Here is a 24,902-nt window from a genome sequence, read left to right on the forward strand (position 1 = left end):
TTAAGTGAAAATGGCAAAGGGTGAGCCCATTATTCATCATGTTTTGAACCTTGCGACATTTGCCTCGGGGATTTCTGAGTTAAAAAGATGAGACACAAAAGAACTTGCTTTCTGGTATGTGGTTCAATTATATATGACCAAAAGAAATAATTAATTTAAAGAATTGGAGTTGAAATTAAAACGTAAAATCGCAAGAACCATGAAAAAAGACTATACATAAAGAAAGAAAAATAAAATTGATGAGAAGATAAATATATTATTTAATTTAGTGAGAGATTTTTTTTCCAATTAACTCACTCGATCTTACATCTACCAAATATTAAAAATTATCAAAATTTGAAATCTTTTATTAATAATTATATAAATATAAATTATGGAGTATATATTATATAATAATGTAATAGTACTTTTTATTTCTGCGGCCTTACTTATTTGGGGCTTAAAGCAAGGGTTCACTTGCCTTGCCCTAGAGCCGCCGTTGGTCGAAATCGATAGCCAAACTTTCCGATAGCCAAAGATGAGGAAGCTAAAAGCTCATGAACAGAAGCTCCTAAAGAAGGTGGACTTTCTACAATGGAAGAGAGAAGGAGGTCACAGAGAACCTAATGTCATGCGTCGCTACCACGTTACTGGCCGAGACGACTACAAAAAGTATGTCTTTTTGTTCTCCTATTTCCATTTTAGTGGCTTAAAGAACTATTTCTTTACTTGTTTATGTATTTATGTTTTTTTTTCTTTTGTGTGTGTATGTTAGGTACTCGGGTTTATGCAGAATGGCGCAGAAGCTGGTGAATATACTGAAGCAGATGGACCCAAGAGATCCTTATCGGATTGAGATGACTGACGCCCTTCTAGAAAAACTGTCAGTGCTTTAGCCTTATGTTATTCTGCTTTGTGTGTTAAGTTTCAAATTTTGGGGTGCCTGAGAGAGGATTTGCCAAATGATACTAGTTGGCGATGCGATATCAACTTGTTATTGTGTAGGCTAATTGCTTCAAACCTATGATTTTGTTTAGGATGTATAGTTAATGTGGGACGATGAGAAGAAAATGTTGTAGGAGCGAAGAAAACCTTAATTTTTTGTAGCTACAACAACAACAACAACCCAGTGTAATCCCACTAGTGGGGTCTGGGCGGTTAGTGTGTACGCAGACCTTAAAAAAAATTCTCCAACTATTAAACTATTGTTTTCATTAAATAAACGTCGGATACTAGGCAAACATGTAGTGTTTTTCTGAAACGGTTGAGAACTGTATATCTCGGCCTCTGATCCTCCTTTTGCTTGGTTTCTATGTATTATATCATATGAGCTTAATGTATAGATGACAATTAGAAGTATAATGTATGTGCACAGACGTTTCCCCATCTCCCTCTTTTCTAGTTTGAGAGATGAGATTTTATTGCTTTTGATAGCTTATCAAAAAAAAAAAATTGCTTTTGGTTTTTCTTTTGATAAAGATCTTTTCTCAATCAATTTCAGTAATCTGTCTTTATTATTGCCACAGATGTCATGTGATTACAAATTCTAATAGATGTCTCCTTAATTCAGGTATAACATGGGTGTAATAACTACGAGGAAAAGCTTAGCTGTGTGCGAGAACTTATCAGTTTCATCCTTCTGCCGGTAAGTGAGTTCTATATTCCATATTAAGCAGTTCTATGTGGATGAGAAAAAGCTCTAGCCCACATATCTTCCAAGCATAATCAATCATTCTGCAATTCTTTACGGATTACTGATTGAGACAAAGTTTCAAGTCACCGTTAGTTGCCCATAAATGGGGTTGTGTTATTGCATGATATTATTATGGGTGGTAAATAGACGGATGTGTTCTTCATTTGCAGGCGTAGGCTCTCCACTATCTTGGTGCGGCTGAAGTTTGCCGAGCACATGAAGGAAGCAGTGACTTATATAGAACAGGGTCATATTCGAGTTGGACCCGATACAGTTACTGATCCAGCATTTCTTGTGACAAGAAATATGGAGGACTTCATCACGTGGGTAGATACATCCAAGATTAGGAGAAAGGTCTTGGAGTACAACGAGAAGTTAGATGACTATGATGCAATGAATTGATGACCAGTCAGCAATTTGTGAAGCATTCCAGAATAGAATGATAGAAAGGGAAAATATTCTTCTTGGCTGGTGTGAGAGTTTTCCTGTAAGTTTACCTCATGCTAGATTGTCTTGTGCAACCACTCCACATTTTTGCTCGTTTATGTTGCAAACACATGATATTCAACAGTAAAGTTCAATTGGAACATTGTATCTTTTCAGTTTCTACTGAATGGTAGTATAGTAACTTAAATCACTCTACCTCCAGTTGTGGCAGATGTGTCATGATTTTGTTAATCATCCAGATTGGTTATTTGGAGTTCAATTTGCTACCTTAGTACTAGTGTCATCTGCACTTGAATTTCAGCCGTCATCTTGTATTGTATTGTGGCTGAGGATGTTTACATTCATCTATTGCTGCTAGCGGTGTTTTCATAGTCTATAATTATTATTTTTTACTGGTATTCTCCAGGCTTTTTTCTTCTCTTTTATATTTTTTATATCTTTATTTTTGCGAGGGTTGGTTTTGCTAGCAGTTGTTTTGGTACTTTGTAGTGGCTATGGGATCTTATTTGTTTTTCCCAAGTATAGGTACTTTATTTGCTAAAATTGGTGATTTTAAGTTATGCTGCATGTTCTTTGGATGTCGGTTTTCTTACAAATTCTGTGCTTATGCTCTCTAGTGCCATTATTTTTCTTGTGCAAGGGTCTCCTTATTGCTCGCTTGGCTGCTAGAATACTGCAGTCCATTTACTTAGGATTTAGGGAGGATCATATATACTTTCTCAAGGACATGAAGAACGCTACACTCAAGGTTATCCCATTATAATGCGCTAGGTAGGCAATATTTGGTAACCCATATAATAGTAAACTTACATTACTATCCATCCATTAACACTCCTTAAATGGTAACTGAGTTATGAATCCAGTCTTACTTGGTCAAACTAAAGCTAAAAATCCAAGTTGAAATTGCAACATATGATGATGGACATGGTGAGGTGAGTTGTGTACAGTGAAGGGCCATATATTGAACTATTGCAAAGTATTGTCGAGTAGATACCATCGCCTATGAGGGCAACAGAAGCAGCACTATTGCAAAGTATTGTCGAGTAGATACCATTGCCTATGAGGGCAACAGAAGCAGCGCAGGACCTGGGTATAAAGAGTCAACCCATCCTATTTCAATCCCAATATCCATGCTATCATCTAAGAATTGTAATCCGTCTATGTCAATGGTGATAAGTGACTATCGTGGTCCTGATGTTGCTGGCGTTATGGCGGCGTGAGCTGATATGCTGCAAGCTGTTTAACCTTCGTTCAGGAAGCAACTTCTGAAAATGGAAGGATCTGCGATTGGGGTGATTCAATTCTTGATCAGACTTCATCAAGTCAATTTGACAGTCTATTATACGTATTCTACACCTATTTCAATGATTTTCACAAATTAGGAGGGGAGGACTCCTGTCATTATTATCTTCATTCGCTTTAGCTGCATGACTGAACATAGGACATGCTCATCTGAAGTTAAATTACAAAGCTTCATATTGCTCTTAAGATAAATAAATTCAACTAACAGTGAAGCTAGTTGTTCATTTAATGCTGTTACTGTCATGATAACTAATATTTACCGTATCAAAATACTAATTCCCGCACGATGCAAATGACTAATAAACGGTAGGCAACTGTCTAGATGGGTAAATCATTCGCGACATACATCAATAGATTTAGTACACTGATGCAGTAAACAAAAGAACTAATTGAAGATCGCATATTTGCATTGACAATTATTCACAGCATCAAGAATGATGGCAAGTTGGAAACAAAACTGGGGGACTCTTCGAGGGTTCACTCGCAAAATCATTCCAATTACTATACGAGCAATCTGTGTATACGGAGGAACAAGAGATGCACCTACAAAAGATATTTGACACACACTCAAACCAAAAATCTTGGGAATACAATACCGAACCAAGAAACAGCCTCTGACAAATCTGCAGTTTTTCCCACATCTGAGTGAAGCATGTACATAATACTCGCATTGACTGAACCCAGAAGGCCAGAGAACACATCAACACGACACTTATGATAGATCAGTTTTTCCCACCACTGATTGCAGCATGTACATAATCCTCGCATCGACTGAACCCAGAAAGCACATCGCCCAAAACACCAAGAATATCAAATGCCTCCTGGAAGTTCGTCGCCGATGTCATGTCATCAAGCCACGATAATAGTTTCGAGGAGAAATCTGCCATTTCCTTCACATTTAAAAATCTATCTTTCATGACGACCTCCCAGCCTTCTAACTTTCTGCTCTCATCATCCTCTTCGACATTCTTAGAAGTACCTTGGGTTCTCAAGATGGTCACACTCGATAATTTTTTGACCTTGAAAAAGCGCTGCATCTGTTCTATCAAACCAGTGTAGACAAGCATCGGGTGGATAGTTGAGAATAACTCAACTGACCCCCCAGCCTCAGACGCAGATGCACTTGTACTTCCCGACTCTGGTTTCAAAGCCCCAGACAGATTGCGTGAAGAACGAGGCACAGGCCTACCGTGAGTCCGCTGGATATATGCATGGTATATACCTCGTTGTAAAAAGGAAGAGCGATGCTGCAACCACGACTCATAGGATTCTGAAAGAAGTGAGGTAACCATCATGAATTGGACAGTTTCCTCTGTACCAGCAGAAGTCTGAGTTCCAGCAGTAGTGGAGGCTCTGGATTCTGATGCGGGAGAACTTAAATAAGTTGAGATAGACTTAATCATGATATGCCGCTGAGAAGAATCATGATCAAGAAGGTGACGAGCCATTTGCATCATGAAAGGCAAAAATCGAGCATTACTCTCTTTTCCACCACCTCTGCAATCTGCACTAAATGAAGCACCAGTTGCAAATCGAGCAAGCATCTGCAAGTCACCCAAAAAAGATTTGTATTTGCATCAACAGTCTATATTGCAAGAACCTTCACCTATCTCATTGTCCAAAAAAAAACCACTAATCCCTCAGACCCCATCCACAAAGAAAGGGAATGATAAAAAAAAAAAAAAGGAAAAAGAGGGGGGGGGGGGGGCAGGAGCTGAGAATGTAAACATGGAAAGGAATAACGAAAAATGGCAGCTCACCAGAACAATGTCATAGGTTAACAACCGGAGCCGACTTCCATCAGCACGTCCAAGAGCATTGAGGTAATCCCAGTATTGATCAACATAGCGTATATATTGGCCCATTGGTACTGATGGACCTCTCACTGGGAATAGATTATTGCATAGTGTCTCGTTGTTTCTTAGGGCCGCTCCGTCCCATTCTTTTTTAGGATTCTTTAAGGCTGCATCTGCCCGTTTAGCCTCCTGATGGCACTGAAAATGTATGATGTTGAAATGGCTGACTGTTGTGTAAACACAGTCTCCACGAGCATTTCCAGAGCTTCCAATACCAAGGTTAACCCGTTTACTATAAGTGTATACGCCAAGCAAGTCTGTAGGGCGCAAGCGGTAGCCTTCACGACAAACCATGCAAGCCAATCCTTCCTCGTCCTCGTCCTCAACATCTTCCAAACCTTTCAAGACCGGTCGCGCAACAACAATACGTTCACCACCATCTGGGGACAGTTCTTGCCGCATACCAAGTCCCTGGTATAGAAAACGAGAAAAAGCTCCATAGTTATGATATTGGCAACTGAAACAACTTTAGAGGATCTATATCTCAATTAGATATTAGATGTTGATCCTGGACAAATCTCTAAGCTTCAGTAAACAGAACTCAAGAAACACATGAATGTAAAGAAGCATATCGTGCCACTAGACCAAAAGATATTTTTACAAGAGAACAATTAGATGCTTGACAGAAAACATATCAGAGTTAAAAGATCAAGTTGGGGAAAATACCACAGCTGCTACCAAGAAAGTGAAAAATTACCAAATGACATGCTGTGCCACAGAACTATTCTCTGTTTGAGCATCTGCATATAACAATATGAACTGCCTATGCACGTTGAAGGAGTCCTAGGTTCAACTTCAATTGCTTCCTAAAAGATAGATACTGTTGCTAAGCTTCTCTACTATCTCTGCAGCATCTCAATTATCTTTCTCAGTTCTTACATAAAAAAACTGAACTTATATCTCCCAGTTTAAACATATATTTAGTAACATGTTTCAGGTACTTAGATATATTCTAAGTATTACTCCTGTTATGTCTATTCCCCTCGGATCTCTAGTGCGGGGAAATGCTTTGATGCCAAAGAGGAGACTATTGATATGCAATTTTCCTGGAAGACGCTTTCAAACCAAAGAGGAGGCTATTGATATGCCATTTTGCTGGGAAGATTTGACCATAAAATATGCTTCAGATGAAAATGGTAGTCTTTTATCATTACTAAGCAACAGATCAAAAGTATTAAGCCAAGACAAAGATGAAGACGCAAAGGACATTAACAAACAGCATAGTGGAGCGAAGTGCAAGTAGTATGACAAGGAACCTGCAGCAATTCTGTTCTCTTCCTCAATGCTCGTCGCCTCATCTCATCCCGCGTTGCATGACGTAGTTGGTGAACTTTCTCGGCTAAGAACCCATCACCATTTCCCTCCTTATCAGAAAGTGTGTCCAACAAGTTTTCAGCCCTGGCTCCAATCTCATTTTCACCTGAGACACCCTCCAAAGCATGAAGCAATGGCAAGATTCCTCCTTCATCTATGCACTTTTGAGTGGCCAAATGGCCCATGGACAAACCCCTCAGCATGGATAAAATAAGAGGAATAGATGGGAGCTTTAAACCCGATGCCCACTCCACAGTTGATTTGAAACCAGCCTGTCCAGTGAAAGCAAAACATTCTTTTAGATGGCTGACTGCAGCCCCAGTAATCCCCTTTTCCAGTATAATATCCTTCAACCTCTCTCCACAGGAACTTGTCTTGAGCGATTCTGAAACTCTAACAAAATTCTCCAGGGTGTATTTTTGCTTTGAGGCTTGCTGCGCAATTGTTTCATCTTTCATATTGTCTTCGTAAAGTTTTTGCAGCCTATCAAATTCGCACCAATTCTGCAAACACGGCTCAAAATGCTGTACAAGAGCTTCCATTGCTGCAGGCTCCCCGTAAGTCAAGTAAGGCAATATTCTTGCAACCATCTCAGTGTTCCTCTGCTGCTTATTTGACTTTTTAAGTCCAGATGGATGGGATAATCTTTCAAGGAAAAGTAGTACAATTTTCTTGGCCTGTTCACCAACACCTGCTTCATCACTGGAGACTACATTAACGCCTGAAGTAATGCTGATGTTATCACTCTCATTTGCTTCTAGCGTTAAGCTCTCTACAATCAAAAGAATACCCTCAGCTGGTTCCATAGCATCCACAAAGAAAGCACGCCTAGCTGTCTCAAGAAGTAAGCCTAAAGCACCCAGCTTTAGCAATGCTTTTCGGTTTTCTCTTATCTTGCAACAAAGCATGAGCAAATTAAGCACTGCAACCAACTGCTCTTGATTGGACTTGAAATCATCTTGCAAACGCTGCAAAATAAACCAGTAGAAAGACATGAACAAGGTCATAAACAGAATGTCATTATCCATTCATCACCAGTATGTAATTTGTTTAAGCTACAGAAATGAATATCTTTCTTGGGGAGTTTCTTCAACTCAACATCCCAAAATACACCCCACTTCCAACAAGAGGAAATAAAACTGAAAGAAAAAAGAATATCAGACAACAAAAGAACAACTAGAAGGAAAATGAGCTACATGTCTAAAAAGAATAACCTGCTAAAGTTTGGATCAATACTTTTACCTGAACCATCCCTAAAAGAATTTCCAGTCCACCACATTCCCGCACTGCACCAGCTATGGCAAACTCCACCTCTGGATCTTGGGTCTCCTCTCTATCCTCATCAATTTCTTTAATCATGGGCTCAGTAGCTTCACCATCTAATCCCTGAATAGAAGATAGGGGAACTGTTAAGTGTATCAAAGAAGCTATAAGAATGCCGATTAAGCATAGACGTAAATCAAAATTTTGAAGGACAAAAAGAAAAGAAAAAAGAACATAACAGAAAGCCATGGGCAGAACCATTTTTTCTTTTAAGGTTTCATCAAGTACATTCTACAATAAAATGGCAGCAAAAAGAACAAGAGAACCTGTAGTCGGTAGGTCACTGTCATTGGGGGACAATCTCTGCCTGATACAGCAGCACTGGAAGAAAGTGAAGTTGCCGCGGCAACTACACTTGCAGACTGACTACTGGATTTCTTCCACACTTGCTCAAAGACTTGAGCAATACTCAAATCTAAAGAAATAATATTCCCAGCTACTAGCAATTCCATGCCATAATCATCTTCAATAAGACCTAAGAGATCAAGCTGTTGGCAGATTTTATTTTTGACATCACGCATCAATGGACCAATTTCAGCACTTGAATATGGATTCTTTGTCATCGATCCCCTGATAAATTCTTCCTGTGTATGAGCCTTGTTCAAGATCAAAAGATACACAGGCTCTGGTTTTGAGGGGCTAATCAGATTGCAGAGCTGCTCCAAGATGAACTGCTTGTAAAGACAAAATAGAACAGTGTAAATCCACTGATTAAAATACTATGCACCAAACAGATAGTGGAGGAAGACGTCGAAATGACTCCCTATATAACCAAAATATATAGGAACCCAGGCAGTTAGTATACTGCAAAAGAAAAAGTAAGGACTCTGCTCTGCCTTATAAAATGGGTCCTTCCCAATATCAACTAAAGAGCAAATATTACAGCATTGTACTTTACACTAACAAAAGATGTGAACTGATTCTCATCTGGAGCTGGGAATATCTGATGCAGAACCTTGAGAAGAAAGAAATTCAAGAGATCATGGACAATCTCTTGAAATTACCATCCTTAATTAAGTAGCTTGGCATGTACAATCTGATTCTCCAGCAAAAGAGGAAATAAGATCTCCTACTCACTTTTCTATTGTGTGCCCAAAATAAACCGAAGAAGAAACAAAAAAGCAATAGTTGGAAATCACTTCAAAGACCAGAACACTTTACTAATATTGCAACTTTTTTCTTTCGGGAAAAATTAAGAAATTCATTACGTACCAAAGAAGTTCGCCCTCTATTCTCATCTCCGTGAATTTGTAGACCAGAGATGCATGCCTGGATGAACTGACGTTTATTTTCATTACTTTCTAGCAAAAGACTATCAAGAAGATCTTTGAGAAGTCTATTACAGTCATTTATTAGTTTTGTCTTCTGCACAACCAACCCCCTAATCACAATGAGAGCCTCAAGAACCTCGGAAAGCAAATGCTCTCTCATGAATCTACAAGTGAACAGTCAAGAAAGATTGATCAGCAAATATGTCAACAGTGAATAATTCAATATATTAAGGATGTGAAGACTACTTGCCTGGATCTGATGCTTGGAACCTCCAAAAACTTGCCAAGGAGCTCGATAAGTTTATGAAGAATAAAGCCCTGAGATATGTCAACATGCAGGCTCCTCTCCAACTTTTCAACATTAACCAGTTCCTGAGTGATCAACTTGCATATTGTTGTCAAGCAACTACGCACCGTCAAGAAAAGACGAGCATCCTCTGTGTCTATCATTTTAAACAGCAGTTCAAAGTACTCAGCAGCATTTTCTCCAGCAGCAAGAGTTGCCGATAACAAAGACATGAGCAAGTTTAGCAAGCGAAACTGTCGTGATGAACTCTGGCCACAGAGTAAACTAATCAACATACACATCTCTGACCTAATAGACTGCGAACAAGCACTCAGTATGAGTTCTGTAACCCATGAGCCCAGTTCAAATGATGATATCTCATTTCGAGCTGTCTTTGAAACACGTCGCTTCCACTTGAGAAGATATTTCAGCGCCAGGTAGTCCTGCCTCTGAAGACGGGATCTTTGACCACTTTTCCCAGCCTGAGAAACCTTATACTGTCGCCTCACAAAGTCTAGATAGGAGGCTCCTTTTTCCCACTCTGAATAGCTTAACAGTTGTATATCTTGAGCCTTCTGAGAACCATTCCAACTTTTCTCTGACGACTCTGACATTGACTTACTACCACTAACAAGGCTGTTAGACCCAGAAACATTTGAACTGTCATCTTTCACTTGCGTGACATGAGAAGATTTTCCTGCTCCTTGCTCTTTGTCAACACCATCAGGCTTTGGAGGAGTACAAGCCTGAGATATGATCCTCAGGCAAGGAAGAATCACATGTTCAGATATTGCAGGATGTTTAGCTCCCACCTTGATAGATGCAAATAACAACTGGAAAACAACCCTTAATCTTGATTCCCAGAATTCATCCGACAATGAACACACATCAGAAAGCAGGGACAACTCTTCACGTGTAGCCAACGCGATGTCCATGGAGCGGTGATGTTCAAGGCAATACATTACCTTCTTCTGTATTAGACTGTTCAACTCAGCTACCGCATTAGTGTCACCCTCAGAGAAGGCACAAAGAGCTCCTCTAGCTTGGACACGAGCGGTTTTGGGGCCCTGATGGATGTTATTTTCGAACAGCTCAGACAGAACACCAGCAGCAACAAGTTGCTTCTTGGATGCTGGATTTTTTGATAGCACCTGTAATATCTCCAAGCATTGGGTGACAAAAGTGGAAGCACAACCATAGCAACTGTTAGGTACCCTCGAAACAACAAATCTGGAGGCTGGACCAACATTATCTGATTGTTTCTGATGTAAGTAATTCATCAAAACTCGCCTCAGACCTTGGAGGGTCTGAACACTCTTACTGACAGAATCAAATGCTGCTTTGCATTTCTCACCATAAAGGACACCAAGAAGAGCAATTTTACGGTTTATCTTGCATGAAGGTCCAGGCAAAGAGACCATCATTTGTTGAACCGAATCCTTCTGCTGAGAATCCATCTCATTTTCACCAACACTAGACACAATCTTCAGCAAAGGTTTTTTGAATCCCAAAAGCTGCTGATATCTACGATGAGCATTTTCCGACTCTGCCTCTATTGCAGCCAATCCCCTCTTCATGTCTTCTTCATTTTCCATGCTATCAAAAGTGAAACTTGGCTTTGCCATAAAATTAAATTCAAAGCGACCATATTTGCTGTACCCACACTCATTGCATAAGAAGGAATCAAGATTTTCATAGTTGATGTTCCTGCACTGTCTGCATTGATAAGCATTCTCATGACAATTACTGCAAATACCGTGCTTATCAGTCACAGCCCGACTGCAACGGGGACACTGCAACGGCTCGAGGGACAAAGCTTGAAGATTTTCATAAAATGAATCCAATTCAATCATAAAATTACACGCTGTAATTGGGATGGCAAAATCAACTTTCAGCTCAGTTTGATTAAAAGCAAGATGGCAGCTTTTTGCACGCTTCCAAAGGGACCAATTGTTTTTCAACTCTGACAAGTCAGCCACAGGCCTGTTATTGTAATAAAGGTTTAGAACTTTCACTGACTTGGATTTACGAGCATCATGAACATTCATTGCCACACTCTGAATGGTGTAGCTACCAGTACATTTCACTATGATGCGGTTGTCAGTAAACTTCGTTTCTGACTTCAAACTTTCAAGCTTCATCCTACTATACGGAACCTCGGGGGAGCTGCAGGCTACACAAGGCTCACTCTCAAGGTAGTAACCGTCAAATTCCACCAATCCACTCAAAGTGTTGTATATTCGAGAATTTGGATGGTTCGCCAAAAGCTCGTTTTGTGAATGAAGTGTCTCAAATATGCAATTAATCACATCGGCAGTCAAGCATTTGTCAACAACTTCAGCACTCTGTAGCTTCGCACCATGATCAGGGACCTTCCCTAGCAAGAATGTAACAAGTTCTGTATATTCAATGATGTTCTGCCCATACATTGGTAAAGATTTTACCTTCTCCAAAAGTGCAGTTAACAATGTTTCTCTGAATGCCGGGTTCCCGTGATGCCAGACACCGAGGAGAACTGATTTGGATTCTGAGCGCACAGAGCTTGAATTCCATTCCAATAAAAAGCAGTCAATAAATTGTTTCAACACATCACCACCTTTTCCAATGAAAACATCAACCACTGCTTCCATATCCAACTGAGTTTTCTCAACACCAGATTCACTGTCTTCCCCCTTCTTCTTCTTTTTATATTCAGGAGCTTGTGACCCTAACTTACTCACAGTTGTTCCAGCTTCCGCTACCTCAGCTTTCTGTGATGAGTGTGTGCTATCTTTCCCAGTATAGAAGGCCAGATTCAGAAGCTTCAATGCCTGAATAACACACTCTTCCCCAAAATAAAATATTCCATTCAGAAGGAAAGGAAGAACATCACCATGCCTTAAACAATACTTTTGCCAATTTCGAGGACGAGCTGCAGCCACTTCAGCCATGGTCGTTAGACACCTTACTATCTTCACACTTCTTTCATATGAGATAGAACTTTGAAATCCACCAGATTTATTTATGTGCTTATAGAGCTTTTTAACTTCAGTTGAGAACTGCCAAGAGTCTCGAACACTGTAGTAGTGTGTCTTACTACCACAGAGATGCAGAAAAAGCCTCCTGGCGTACCTTCTAACATAACTGGTGTTAGGATTGTTGATATAGCTGCACAGGACATCTTGATATCCATCTAGCTTCAAATCCTTACCAGAAGTCATCTTGTGGATCTTCTCTTTCTCCCCAGCCTTGTCGTGCTTTTCTGGTCGGATCAAGCTGTAGAGCAGACGGAAAGTGTTCTCCAACAACAGCCTATGGTAGTCCACAAATATGTCCGCACGGTGTGATTTTGCATACGAGTCTGAAAAGAATGGAGAGAAGTTACCCGCAGGCACTTCCCTACGGATTGTCAACAAAGCACCACAACCAGAAGCGGTGTTCAACCCAGAAGATGCATCTGTGCTAATAGGTGGAGATTTAAAAACTTGAGTTAGCTCCTGTAGAATGTTCATCAGATAATTGACAAATGCTTGCTGCCTAAGATAGCTACAAGCACGAAGTAAATGGGAGATAAAGTCAATTTTCTCTTGACCATCTAAGGTAGGTGAAGCAGCAACACAAGTGGAAGGTGAGATATGCAAGGCAGCTTTGTCATGCGCTTCAGTCACACCACCAGATTTAGTTGCCGAACCATCAGTTCCTGGCTGGTGCCAGTTTCGCAGCATTAAGGTAAAGAACATAAGTACCAGGATTGTAACTTCTCCAAATGAGGTACGGCTTCTGGCTACGAAAGGTTTATTCAGATTTATCTCATCCAAAAACCACTTTATCAAATTCTCCAACCCTATGCTTTCAGGTTCTGAACTGTCAGCAAAGGGTCCACCAACCGCTGAAGACAATCTGTAGAAGAGCTGCATGACTGGAATAGCCCCAGTTCCTGAAGTGGTTTCCATCCATCCTTTCAGTTGCTCAAGTAGTTCAGAAAGAAGAAGAGAGTTAACAGCTCTTTTGGATGCAGAAATAGTAACAGGATCAAGTATCGACGGTGAAAACTCTTCTGATTCATTTGGTTCCAACTCGTGGATTGATGGCGCAGAATTTTGCACACCAACATCAGATGCAACTGTCAACAACCCTGGATCACTTAAATCATCAGTAGAGAAATGAATTTCACTTCCCTCACCACCAAATGTTTCCACTTCAATTGGAATAGCTGTCATAGGATGATCTCTAGAATGTGGTGGTGCGAGACGGTCTGCATCTAGCACTTCATAGCATGCCTCACACAAATCGAAATCTGGGCAAACAGTACAGTGCCATCTTCGCCTTAGGATAGGAACAGTAGAGCAACCATCGCAACAGTATTGAACAGATGATGTGATGGAGTCTTCTTCAACCATGACCTGAGTACTTCCACTAGCTCCAGCGGAAGCATCAACTCGCGTAGGAACACAGGAAGGGTTCTCCACGTCATCAGTACCTATCATTGTTTGCTTTGGGAACGGAACCTGAAGGAATCTTGAAGATATAGCCAAGCTGGAACCAAAGAATAGAAAATTTGGAGACATAAACAAATGAAAATGGGAAAATCACAGTTATGCTTTCACAGAAATTGGTTCAAGAGCTATTAACAACCTGCTGGAAGTTTGAACAGCCTCATTGGTAGAGAACAACAGTTTCTTAAACAATGAAACAGCAGGTGCAACAGAAGACCTGCCTCCGTCTTTTCCATGCAATGCTAAGCACTCGGCGTAACAGTAAATAAGTTCGACGGACGATACAACAATATTGTTCATAGTCTGTGTGTCAGGTTGCTCTATGTCTAAAATTCCCCAAAGGACGTGCATAAGTCCATCAACCACTTCAGAACCTACATTCAAAAGAATAAATAAGGAATTGCCCACGCAAGGCCCAAAATTTGTTTTCTGAAGGTAAAATTCTCAACTGCAGCATAAATGTCGGCGAAGGTCAGTAAACCATGCAGAATAAACATAACAATCGCTCCCCATATAGAAGACAACAGTGATAAGAGCACATGTGAACAAACAGATTTTGTTTGTTTGGGGGGGGGGGGAAGAGAGAGGGTGCATGAGCACAAGGGAGGGGTTCAAAATTAGTGAAAGAAACAATGCCCTAACTTCATTATTTTGACCCTAGTCAGATGGTACCCCGTCCAAGGGCTTGGAAACACTGGACTCTATTGTAAAGAGTAGCTGTAAACCAAAAGAACAAGAAAAAGTACCATTCATCTCAAGAAAAGAGGCAAGGTTTGAGCGACGATGCAGCGCAATCTTGGAAACCACGCGCATCTGTGCAGTAAATTCCTCAATTATCCACCCAGCAGCGGTCCCATCCACACCAAGTTTTGATGAGAGCATGGCAGTGGATTTCACGACACCAGCCAGGCGCATGGCATCCTTAACCTATTCAGATACAAATTTCCGGTCACAATAAAATATTTGGCATAAATAGAGAAAAAGCAAGATTAGTTCACTCATTTCACACATATAGTCTGGGCAGTTACTTGGTAATATATCTCCCTCTTTGGGAAGACGGCTTGCAGGACACGATTGGCAGCTGCCTGCAACAAAGGCTCTCTGTCACTTTCAAATATAACTTCTAACAAGGGCTTGCACCTCAATTTGCTCAGCTCCACCTTAGCTTCCTCAACTTTTGAGCATCCTTTCGGTTTGCACAAAGAGTAGATTCTTGACAAGAGCTTCAATCCAGCAGCCACAACCAGCTCCTGCAGTGGTGCAGACTGTGTTGCACGGCACTTCCTCCTAGATCCAGCAGGCCACGAATTACAACCAAGTACACGTGCCTCCATGTCCAGAACAGCATCCATCTTTTCTTTCCAACCAAATTCATCCTTAGCTCGGCCATAAATTTCTAAGGAGTCTATTCGGGGTAAAGCAGCTCCACTGAATGTTGGTCCAACAGATACTGTAAATTCTTCATCAGCAAGAAGTGATTCGGCGACTGTAAATGCAATATCATACCAAGAACGCATTCCCTCATCTAATTTTATCACTCTCTGAAATACAGTGATCTCAGAAGGAATGTGATTCGCAGATGTGTTACCCACATGCAATCGCAGACCGACCATGACAAGGTCGGGATTCGAATTGGAAACAGTTATCTGGAAAAATGGCACACATTATAAAGCTGAAATATACAGAGCTATGATCCAGATTCCTAAGTAAAGTGCTAGATACTAGTTCAAAGAAAAAAACGACAACGACGACAAAAAGTGGAACATTGGGGGAAGTAAAAACCAAAACCAGAGAGCTCACAGGAATATCCAAGTAAGAATACTACTGTATTAAAATGTTAGTATTTCTCTCCTTGAAGATAATAACCCCTCATGAAAAAAGGTAGAGATGGATGAAAAGTGATTCCTAATTGTGTTATCCACATTGCCAAAAGAGCTAAAACTGATGAATTCATATTCCTGGAATGATCCTAGTTTACTTAGCCCCAAGTTTACCATATTCTCCAAAAGGAAAGGATGAATGCATATTCCTGGAATGATCCTAGTCTACTTAGCCCCAAGTTTATCATATTCTCCAAAAGGGAACAATAAGTTCTTAAAAGTTAAAACCAAAGTTCACTAACATCACCAGTTCAACTCACTTCTGAGAATACCAGCTAACATATTCATATGTTTATTCAGCTCTTCCCATCAATTATTACTTACATTTTTTATCCTAGTTGATAAAAATATGAGTTTGCACAATGCTTCTTGACAAACAGATCTGAAGCAATTACAAAGTGAAATTGAAGCAATTGCAATGTCAGAACTGCAAAGATGCACAGAGCGTCTGTTAAATGAAAAGCATGGAGAAGGGTAAGTTATACGTGCATCTTTTACACCAGAACATTATCAACTTTGTTCAATCACTTGAGTGCAAAGGAACATACCCTAGAAGCTAGAAAAAGGCTACACTAAGCATTTGTAATAATTGGTTTCATTGCTATCCCTGGTATAGAAAATGGCAATATGGTTATGATTAGTGCTGAACTGGTTTAGCGTACAGTGGATAATGGTGATGCTACACCGTTGGGCCTACGGAAGAAAGACGAGAAGACGCAAAGCATGGGATGTTGCCTGACTAGCTCTTATGTGGGTTTCATGGAAAGAGGAAAGAAGAGCCTTTGACGGTGTGCAGAATGGCTTTGTAGATACAAGGAATAACCTCTTGCTTCTTGTTTCCTTTAGGTGCACCCATGAGTGGTTCCAGTCTGTACAGAAGATAGGTTGCACTCATAAAGATCCATTTTATGTGTAGGCTCTCTACTTGGTATACTTTTTTGTACAGAAAGCTTTTCATATTAATGAAATTATTTTACCTTATCCCAAAGAAAACAGTAAATGCAATCACACAAACAATCATATTCAACTCAATGGATTCGTTTAATCTTAAAGTGGATCCATATAAATGCATGTAAGCCTTACTTCTTGGTCTCGTCCACCCTTCACCTGGCACTCTCTTTCCAGCAAATAACCTTAGCTAAAATTTTATCAAAACACTAGCACTTCAAGTCACTTAGAATTCAACAGGCAAAAGCAGGGATAACAACCTCATATAATCATGCTCTCATCTCTTCCCTCCTGGTTTGTGTAGTCAGACCACCAAACACAAAAGTTGGGACAGGCAAAATCACTTAACTCCGGCTTTGACATTTTCATATGTGAAAGATTTTCCACTTAAAGAATGAATCTCAAACAGTCATGTCCAGAGAGAGGAAAATTTAATGAATTAGGAGACAAATATAACAGAAACAACAAGAAAGTAATACCTTGAATCCTCCGGGGTTAGGACTCTCTAAAAATCCATCTTCAGAAGCCAGGGTTTGTTTAGCTAACTCAGAGTCACCATTCCTTATAGCATCACTGCTCAGCTTCACATCTTGCGTTATACACACAGTTTTCTCAAAAAAATCAAGTGGAAATTCTGGTTTTGTACCTCCATAAGCCTTGTTATTGAGTATCCCAGGGCCAAGCTTTTTAACCTTATCACTGATGGCACTGACACCAGAGTCTACACCAGCAGGAACATGTGAGTATATCTGAAGGCTTCCATCTTCATGTAAAACAAGACAGTGGATTTTGTCTTTTGACAAAGGCTTATAAGTGGCAACCCCTACAACAGGAGAAGCTGAACCCACTGAATGTCGCAAGTTCTGTACGAGTACTTGACATTCACCAAATGAGACAGCACTTGCGGCATTTGAATTCAAACTTGAGAAGGAAACAAATAAGGCACTGCCACCAAATAAATCTCTCCACCGGTGCAATCCTGCTGACCGAAGTTTACAGTCTGTTTCATTCTCCAATATGGCAGAGACCTCAGTTAAAGAAGTTGCATCTGGATTTACTCGGCCAACCAAGGTGGTCCCATCTTGTAAGGACAGAAAGAGTAAACGATGCATTGATGAAAAATATAAGGAGGAACCTTTCGCGTGTCTCTCTTTACCCTCGATTTGCATGATTTCCTTCAATGGCTTGGCCCCAACATTCCCTTTTGTTGACAACTCCAACCTGTACAAGCTACCATGTTCTGAAAGGACAATCAGAAACATCCTACCCTGTGAAGCCACAATGAGTGCAGCATCCATAATCATGCCATCAGGCAAAGTGAAATAGTGCACAGGACTAATGTTGTCAAGGGATAAATCATATATTTTAACAAATTTGTTAGTGACCACCATTAGCTGAACTTGAGATCCAGGGACCCAGTCTACATGTTTGATATAAGCACCTTGTAGAGCGAGTTCAATGGCTAAACGATCGCTCACCTCACCTCGATGATTTACTGTGAGAACCTGGCAATCTTCATAGCCAGCGACCGCAAGGTAATTTTCCACAAGTGGATTGAAAATGAGATTTACAATTTCAAAACGGACAACATTCTTAGAAAGAGGCTTCACATTGGTCTTGTCTGCAGTCACAGGAGCAACAGTAGCTTGTCCAATAAGCTGTCCAACATCAAATATGGCTACCTTGTCACCCTTCTCCAACAGCAAGCCGACCTCGTGTGCTAACACTGAGCAAAGATTTAACAAGAGAACCACTAGCCAAGTGGGATTTAAGTTCTTTGGCATTTGAATAATCAGCCTTTATCTTCAAATCTAACGATCCACTTTTATATGCTTTCTTCAATTGCAAAAGATCAACACTGTTACAAAGTACTTTCTCATTACCCAGGAAAATTTTCCTCTCTCTCGAAAGGCTAGAATCTCTCCGGCTTGTAATAGAAGGCAACAGTGAAGAGCAAAGTCTCACAACACAACTTTCAAGATCAAGTTCGTCTAATAAGATCGGCATCCCATCTTGAAGGTCCTTTGGAATAGACATCTTGATAGAGTTGTCTGCTTCCACCAAAACATCCTCATCAATATCTGAATCACTGTCAGGAAGTTGATCTCCATTTTCCGTGAAAGGCAGAAAAGACTGGAAGTTACTAGCACCACGACTGGCTGCGTTGTTGCTTCCAGCAAATTTTCGAGGTTTCAGACATTGACAATTGCTACCACGAACACCTCCTGCACCACAGTCACAGAAGAAGCGACTGGACCTAGAATAAACCACACGATGACCTCTGTGACAAACTTTTGCACAAACAGAGCAACAGCCTTTGGACACGGTCAGATCACATGTATAGCAGAAGTACCAGTGTTGCTCCATAAAATTGCTACCACTAGATGTAAATGTACAAACTTTAGAGGCGAGGGCCCTTTCACTGTTATTATCTTCCTCTTCATCCTTGTCCAGGCTACCGTTCTCGCCATCAGATGTTCCATCATCCTCGTCTTCATCAACAGAAGTTGCATCACACTCAATTGCGGACACACCTTGACTGGAAGAAAGGACCACAGCATCAGCATTCTTCCTGGAACATATAGATCTAGTAGGTGCAGACCCCACCGCTGAACTACTGCTAGGGATAGACTTTACTAAAGATCGTTCAGTGGCACTTTTGGCAGAGCAGCAATCACTCAAGACACTTGCAAAGAAACCAAAGAGATACTTCAGCCCTTGAAGTAGATTCTCATCATCAGCCAGCTTCTCAGTCAGCAACATCGTCTGCCGCATAAGTTGCTTGATTAAATTTTCACCTCCAGAAAGCTGAACAAGAAAATTGAAATAACATTTGGCAACAGTGAACTCAAATAGCAGAAAAGCCTTATCAAGTGAAATCAGCATAGATTTCACCAAATGCTTATGTAGTTCCTGTGAAAGGATTCCAGAGGACGGAGACAACAGGCATGTGATAAAATTCATAGTTGATTCTCTTAGAGAAACTGAAGCTCCTGTTGCACATGCAACTCCACTAGATTCTTCAGTCACAGATCCTAAAAGCCTGGTTTCAAGCCACTTTGACAGGTAGACCATGTCCATGTGAAGGAACTTCTTCTGCAACTTCTCTTTGACATGAGCATACATATCTCCAGATAAAAGATCAACAAAAAAGTTGAGAACCCTTATAGAGACCTGCTCAGAGTTGCATCCGTCTAAAGCATCAACAAGAACCAACAAATCACCGCGTTGTGAACCATAAAGATCCTTTATCTGTTTGGAGCCGTCCTCAAGAGAGAGAAAGTATTTCAAAACCCCAGTACCAGAAGGCTCTCTTTTTAAGCTATCAACAATATCAATTACCTTGACAATCAGAGCTTCATAAATGCCACTAGTATCTCCACCATCTCTCTCATTGACACACCTTAAAAACTCCTCCATGTGCTTTAATACGAATAAGCTACTGTAGTCAACTCCTCCAGAGCCTTCGGTCAACCGTTGGTAAATAGCATTACATTTTCCATGAAGGTCTTCAAATATACTGTCACACTTGATCCTACAGACCAATTCAAGAATCTGAGAGATGGCCTGTGTCTCCAAGTAAAGAACTCCTCCAGCATCAATGACCTTCATTAGCCCATCTATACAATTTACTACTCCTGCAACATTAAGGATAGACGAAAGCAGAGTTCCACTTGGAGGTTGAAGAAGACAGGGGAAGCCATGCAGCAAAGATTCCCATAAGATTTTAGAATGACTTCCTAAAGATAACTTGTCAAGAGCAGTATCCAGCCTTGACAAAGTTCCATAGAGAGGCTTATACTGGCATGGATCAGAACCCATCTTCTCAAGGAGTTCATCCTGCTTGCATTTGTCAAAACCAGCATGCACAAATGACATTGTAGGTGAAAGTCGGTTGGGCGAAAACTGATCACCGTCGATCGTCATAATTAAAGCTTTCTGATAAACTTGTAGGTATCTCTTCAACAAAGATGACAATACTCTAATCAACCGCTCAACTTGATTAGTACCAACTAAAGTAGAAATAACACCTTCAGTGAATGCATAAAATTTGCCATCTCTTGATGTCTGCTCTGGTAACATAGGAACAGCAGAAGCTAGTGCCTTATCCATGCAGTGTCCAGCAGTACCAGCAGTAACCAATGAAAGTGACAGAGATAACCAAGATCCAGCCCTTAGAAAATCCCATCCGAATTCTCCCACATCCTCTGATACGTGTAAATCATGCAACCGATGAATCAAATCCATCAACATAACAGAAAGATGACTGTAGTTAATTTTCCCCATATCACCCGAAAATAATTGGCTAAAGTAAACAAAATGCTCAGCATTTGAGAGTTCAGGAACTTCAGCACTAGTTAGCCAACGATGCAGATGTTCTGAGGTGGATTTCACGACTGGTAGATCCCAACAAAGCACAAAAATGTATCTTTCAAGTATCAGGTCCTCCACTTTTTCAGGTTTTTTACCTTCCCAAAACCTCAGAATCCTGGAAAAAGAGGCACATATGTCATTCCAGGACAAGCCTAGGCATTCTATTGTTGGATCATCTCTACATGCAGATGGAGGAAGAGGTGTGATATCAATCAGATGACTTAGCAAGGCATTGCAGGTAGGTGTTTCTTTAATGAAGCCACCCATCACACCTTCAAACAAAATTGAGACCCAAGATGAGGCACGACTGCCACTGACACGAGGCCTCAATCTTGAGGAGGAGGCTTCCCTCAGCTTGGTCCTGAACTCCAAAAGCAGGGATGATGGACAAACAAGAGGATAAAATAGCATGTGACGAAGCATTACTATCAAACGTGAAACTAATAGAGCCCAACATGACAATTGCGTACTATCAAAACCAGCAGATGGGACAGCAACGGCTTTAAGAGCAGAGAATACCACATTAGCCTGAACAGCCTTTTCATCTTCTGAAGACAGGTGAAAAGCCATTAGCAGTATCTCAACATGAAACAAAGATGGAAGGATCCCCAGAAGCTCGTCCAAGTTAGGACACTTTGAACATATAGTCTTTGCCTTTTCACAGACAAAATCAGCAAATATATTGTACATTTTGGTCCTCAAGCTGCTGCCAGCAGAATCTACCAGACAGACAACAGCATGCGCCAGTAAACCAAGAGTTAGATCATTGTAAAGAAAAGCACCATTTTCAATAACAAGGATTTTCTCGACAAGTGTTTCTTCAACTCGATCAGACAAGGCATGACGTGATAGGAGGTTATGGAACAGATCAAGGCAAATTTCACTGAGATGCCGATAACCAAGTTTCATTTGTTCATTTAGAGCTATCCCAGCATCATGACCTGTTGCTTCAGCATCACATCCTTCGGAGCTAAGTACAGAAAGCAAAATATCAATGTGGTAGCTTGTGAATTTTCTGCACCCATCTTCATATACAGGACCACACCATTCAGGTGAAAAAATGCAATCATTCAAAAAGCTGAGCAATTCGGTAGCAGCCTGAATGGGCGTGTTGCTTGTATTTGAACTATGTGCAACAGCAGGTTGATCATACCCATCCACAGATCCTGCTGAGCGACCGCCCTCAGAGAAAAGGTCCCCAAAGAGGGCTTCATCTTCATGGCAAGCTGTGTTTTCAGACTCAGAAGTAACGGATGTTTTGGTGACACTGGAACATGACCTCTCCAATTTAGGCTTCAATTTGACACCCTCAGAGTGAAGGAACAAGAGCAGTTGCATCACATTATCCACCCATTGGACTGATGGTGAGAATATTATTCTCAAAAGTTCCTCCACTGAGTACTTCTTCAGCAGGTTGACCTTAGCTGAGTGAACCTGACATAAAGGAGGCTCCAAGAGTTGGCTGGTACTCACACCTTCAACATCGAGGCCCTTGTACTCGAATAGCTGATATGTTCTATTCCTGACGTCTAATATTAGCTTGAGAACATAAACAACCACACGGGGGCAGTAGGCCAAAGGAGGCCTTGGGTTAACAGCACTGCTATACTTCCACACGTCAGGATCCAAATGATCCAATATTAAAGCTGCAATGCATGCTTGGATGTTTTGAAATACGTTGGTGTTGCAGAAAATTGTCTGTACAATTTGAATAAACTCTTCCAGCAACAGCATTACTTGACTATCTAAGCCACTCTCAACTGCAGGATATCCACTTACGAAATCAAACGGCAGCTTGAACAGGGTGGGCAATACCTCAGTGAATGAAGCAACAGACCGGAATAACTTGGCATCAAAGTGAGTGTATGAGCTATTTTTAGTAAGACTACCCAGTAACTTGAATACTTTCACACAAAATGAAAATCTCTTCCTCAAATTAGGAATGGCAGATTTCTCATCAGATGGAGCGGGAAGTCTTAAAAGGTCCTTGCAAATAGTAACAAGACGATGAACACACTCCAAATGTACAACTGCCCAATGCTGTGACACATTGATCAATTTATTACAATCATAAGGAACAGACTGCCTAAGAGTGGTTGTATTCACATTGTCAGGGTGCATCCATTCAGAAGCTAACGTCATTAGAAGAGTATCAGCTGCTTTCTCTTCCTTTGAACATCTCCCCCCTGCAGAAGCAAACAGAAAAAAGAGAGGTAAAAACACACATTATAGACCATGTGATTCAACATACAAGGCGGCTTTAAATGGATCCAAGAATACCTTGAAGCATGCATCTCGTACCGTCCTGCCATTTACTACAGTTATCTTCAATTACAGCTATTGGCAACATATCCATGCTAGCATTAGACGAACATGGCTGCAACAGATCAAGCTCTTTATCCGTTTCATCAACTAGTGCTATTTCCAGTAGCTGCAGGATATAGCTCTAAATATAGAGAGAACGCGAACATTAAATATAGCACAAAATATGGTGCATAAACAACAGCCTAACAAACTTAAAGAACAGATTCCACTACAGTAAATCCAATACCTGAAGCATTGAATCATCACTGTTGCAAATCCATTTTTCCAGATAGCATAACGCAAACTCTACAGAAAGCTGAATAGCCGCCACAATTACAGGTTCAACTCGCTCAACTGTAATAATATTAAATTTAAGTCACACGCATAAAATTTCTCGCAAGTATATCCATGAATACATAAATTATAGTGCTAAGAGTACCTGATAAAGATCGAGTGGAGTTGACGAGTGTAAGTGCGAGGGAAGTGACTGCTTGAATCTGCGACTGATCCCAGAATTGAAGCCCTAGCTTGTTGCCATCGCCAGCGACGGGTTCTACGGCTTGCCGGAGAATTGAACAGAGTTTCCGGAACCCTAGATTGAGTGATGAATCAGCGCGAAGTCTTTGAGAGAGATCATCGCCAGATGAGAAAACATCAACGAGCTTGGCGATCTCAGCCATCACTCTGATTATTATCACAGAGAAATCAATCAGTGCATTACAGTATGATTGATCGGAGAGCAAAGAGCTCTCGCGATTAGGGAAGAAATATAGGGTTTGAAATGGAAATGAGATTGAAATATGCACTTACAGTGTAAGATTTTATTGAAGTGAGAGGGTTTAGTAGTTGTGTTGATAATTTTTCTTGGGGAAAATAAAGAAAGTTCCTACGTGTAAGTTACTGCCTTATTTCCTCCTGGTAAAGTATGAAAAAAGGAAAATTACTTGTAAAGGCGGTTTAAGGCAAGAAATGGAGAGATGACATTTGGGCATTAGTCGACTTTTGGCATTAGAAAAATGCGACTTTAGAGTAGCCTCCAAGTCATTCTTTGGAATTTCTTTGTCACCTTTTAGGAAAGTGTGCTGCTCGTGTGATTTGTTGTCTAATAATTCAGCATTAAATTGAGTTTCTTTGTTTAAACCGACTTAATCAAAGTTATCTCAAACTTAAGCCTTAAGGTGCAAAATAAAGAGAAACGTCATGCATCCAGAAGAAAACGAAGGCGGCTACAACTCTCCCATCTAGTGCCTGATATTCTTGGTCCGGAATAATTTGGAAATTGTTATGATAAAAATCAAAATATGGTGGATGTCTACTCTTCCTTCATGATCTTTCTCTCAAATGGTTAATGACATATTCAATGACATATTTTCTATGTTCAATGACATATTTCATGACATATTTTCTTCACTTTTCATGCCTATATAAAGGTCTTGTAATAGATAGGAAA

The 24,902-nt window shown here is 40.5% G+C and overlaps 2 protein-coding genes across 2 annotated transcripts; one reads left to right on the forward strand and one right to left on the reverse strand.

The window, feature by feature from the left end:
- Positions 1 to 409: 409 nt before the first annotated feature.
- LOC107765174 (uncharacterized) lies at positions 410 to 2,467 on the forward strand. Its single transcript, XM_016583791.2, has 4 exons — positions 410 to 651; positions 755 to 862; positions 1,550 to 1,624; positions 1,843 to 2,467. The coding sequence occupies exons 1-4, from the start codon at positions 518 to 520 to the stop codon at positions 2,072 to 2,074; spliced, it is 549 nt and encodes a 182-aa protein (XP_016439277.1). The 5' UTR covers positions 410 to 517; the 3' UTR covers positions 2,075 to 2,467.
- Positions 2,468 to 3,807: 1,340 nt separating this feature from the next.
- Positions 3,808 to 24,300, reverse strand: LOC107765175 (auxin transport protein BIG-like). Its single transcript, XM_075250415.1, is given in 15 exon segments — positions 3,808 to 4,965; positions 5,182 to 5,688; positions 6,534 to 7,559; positions 7,834 to 7,977; positions 8,181 to 8,585; positions 9,127 to 9,349; positions 9,436 to 13,986; positions 14,086 to 14,320; positions 14,693 to 14,873; positions 14,975 to 15,592; positions 17,254 to 18,465; positions 18,467 to 23,334; positions 23,429 to 23,594; positions 23,700 to 23,806; positions 23,892 to 24,300. Coding segments are annotated over 15 exon segments (15,306 nt in total). The 5' UTR covers positions 24,133 to 24,300; the 3' UTR covers positions 3,808 to 4,143.
- Between the last annotated feature and the right edge of the window lie 602 nt (positions 24,301 to 24,902).

This window comes from Nicotiana tabacum, chromosome 3 (assembly GCF_000715075.1).
Source record: "Nicotiana tabacum cultivar K326 chromosome 3, ASM71507v2, whole genome shotgun sequence".
Taxonomy (NCBI): domain Eukaryota; kingdom Viridiplantae; phylum Streptophyta; class Magnoliopsida; order Solanales; family Solanaceae; genus Nicotiana; species Nicotiana tabacum.

Excerpts from the sequence above, each read along its gene's own strand:
- LOC107765174 (XM_016583791.2), top strand. The coding sequence starts at position 518 with ATGAGGAAGCTAAAAGCTCATGAACAGAAGCTCCTAAAGAAGGTGGAC. Across the intron at positions 652-754 it reads GGCCGAGACGACTACAAAAA|GTACTCGGGTTTATGCAGAA; the intron begins GTATGTCTTTTT and ends TGTGTATGTTAG. Across the intron at positions 1,625-1,842 it reads TCAGTTTCATCCTTCTGCCG|GCGTAGGCTCTCCACTATCT; the intron begins GTAAGTGAGTTC and ends CTTCATTTGCAG.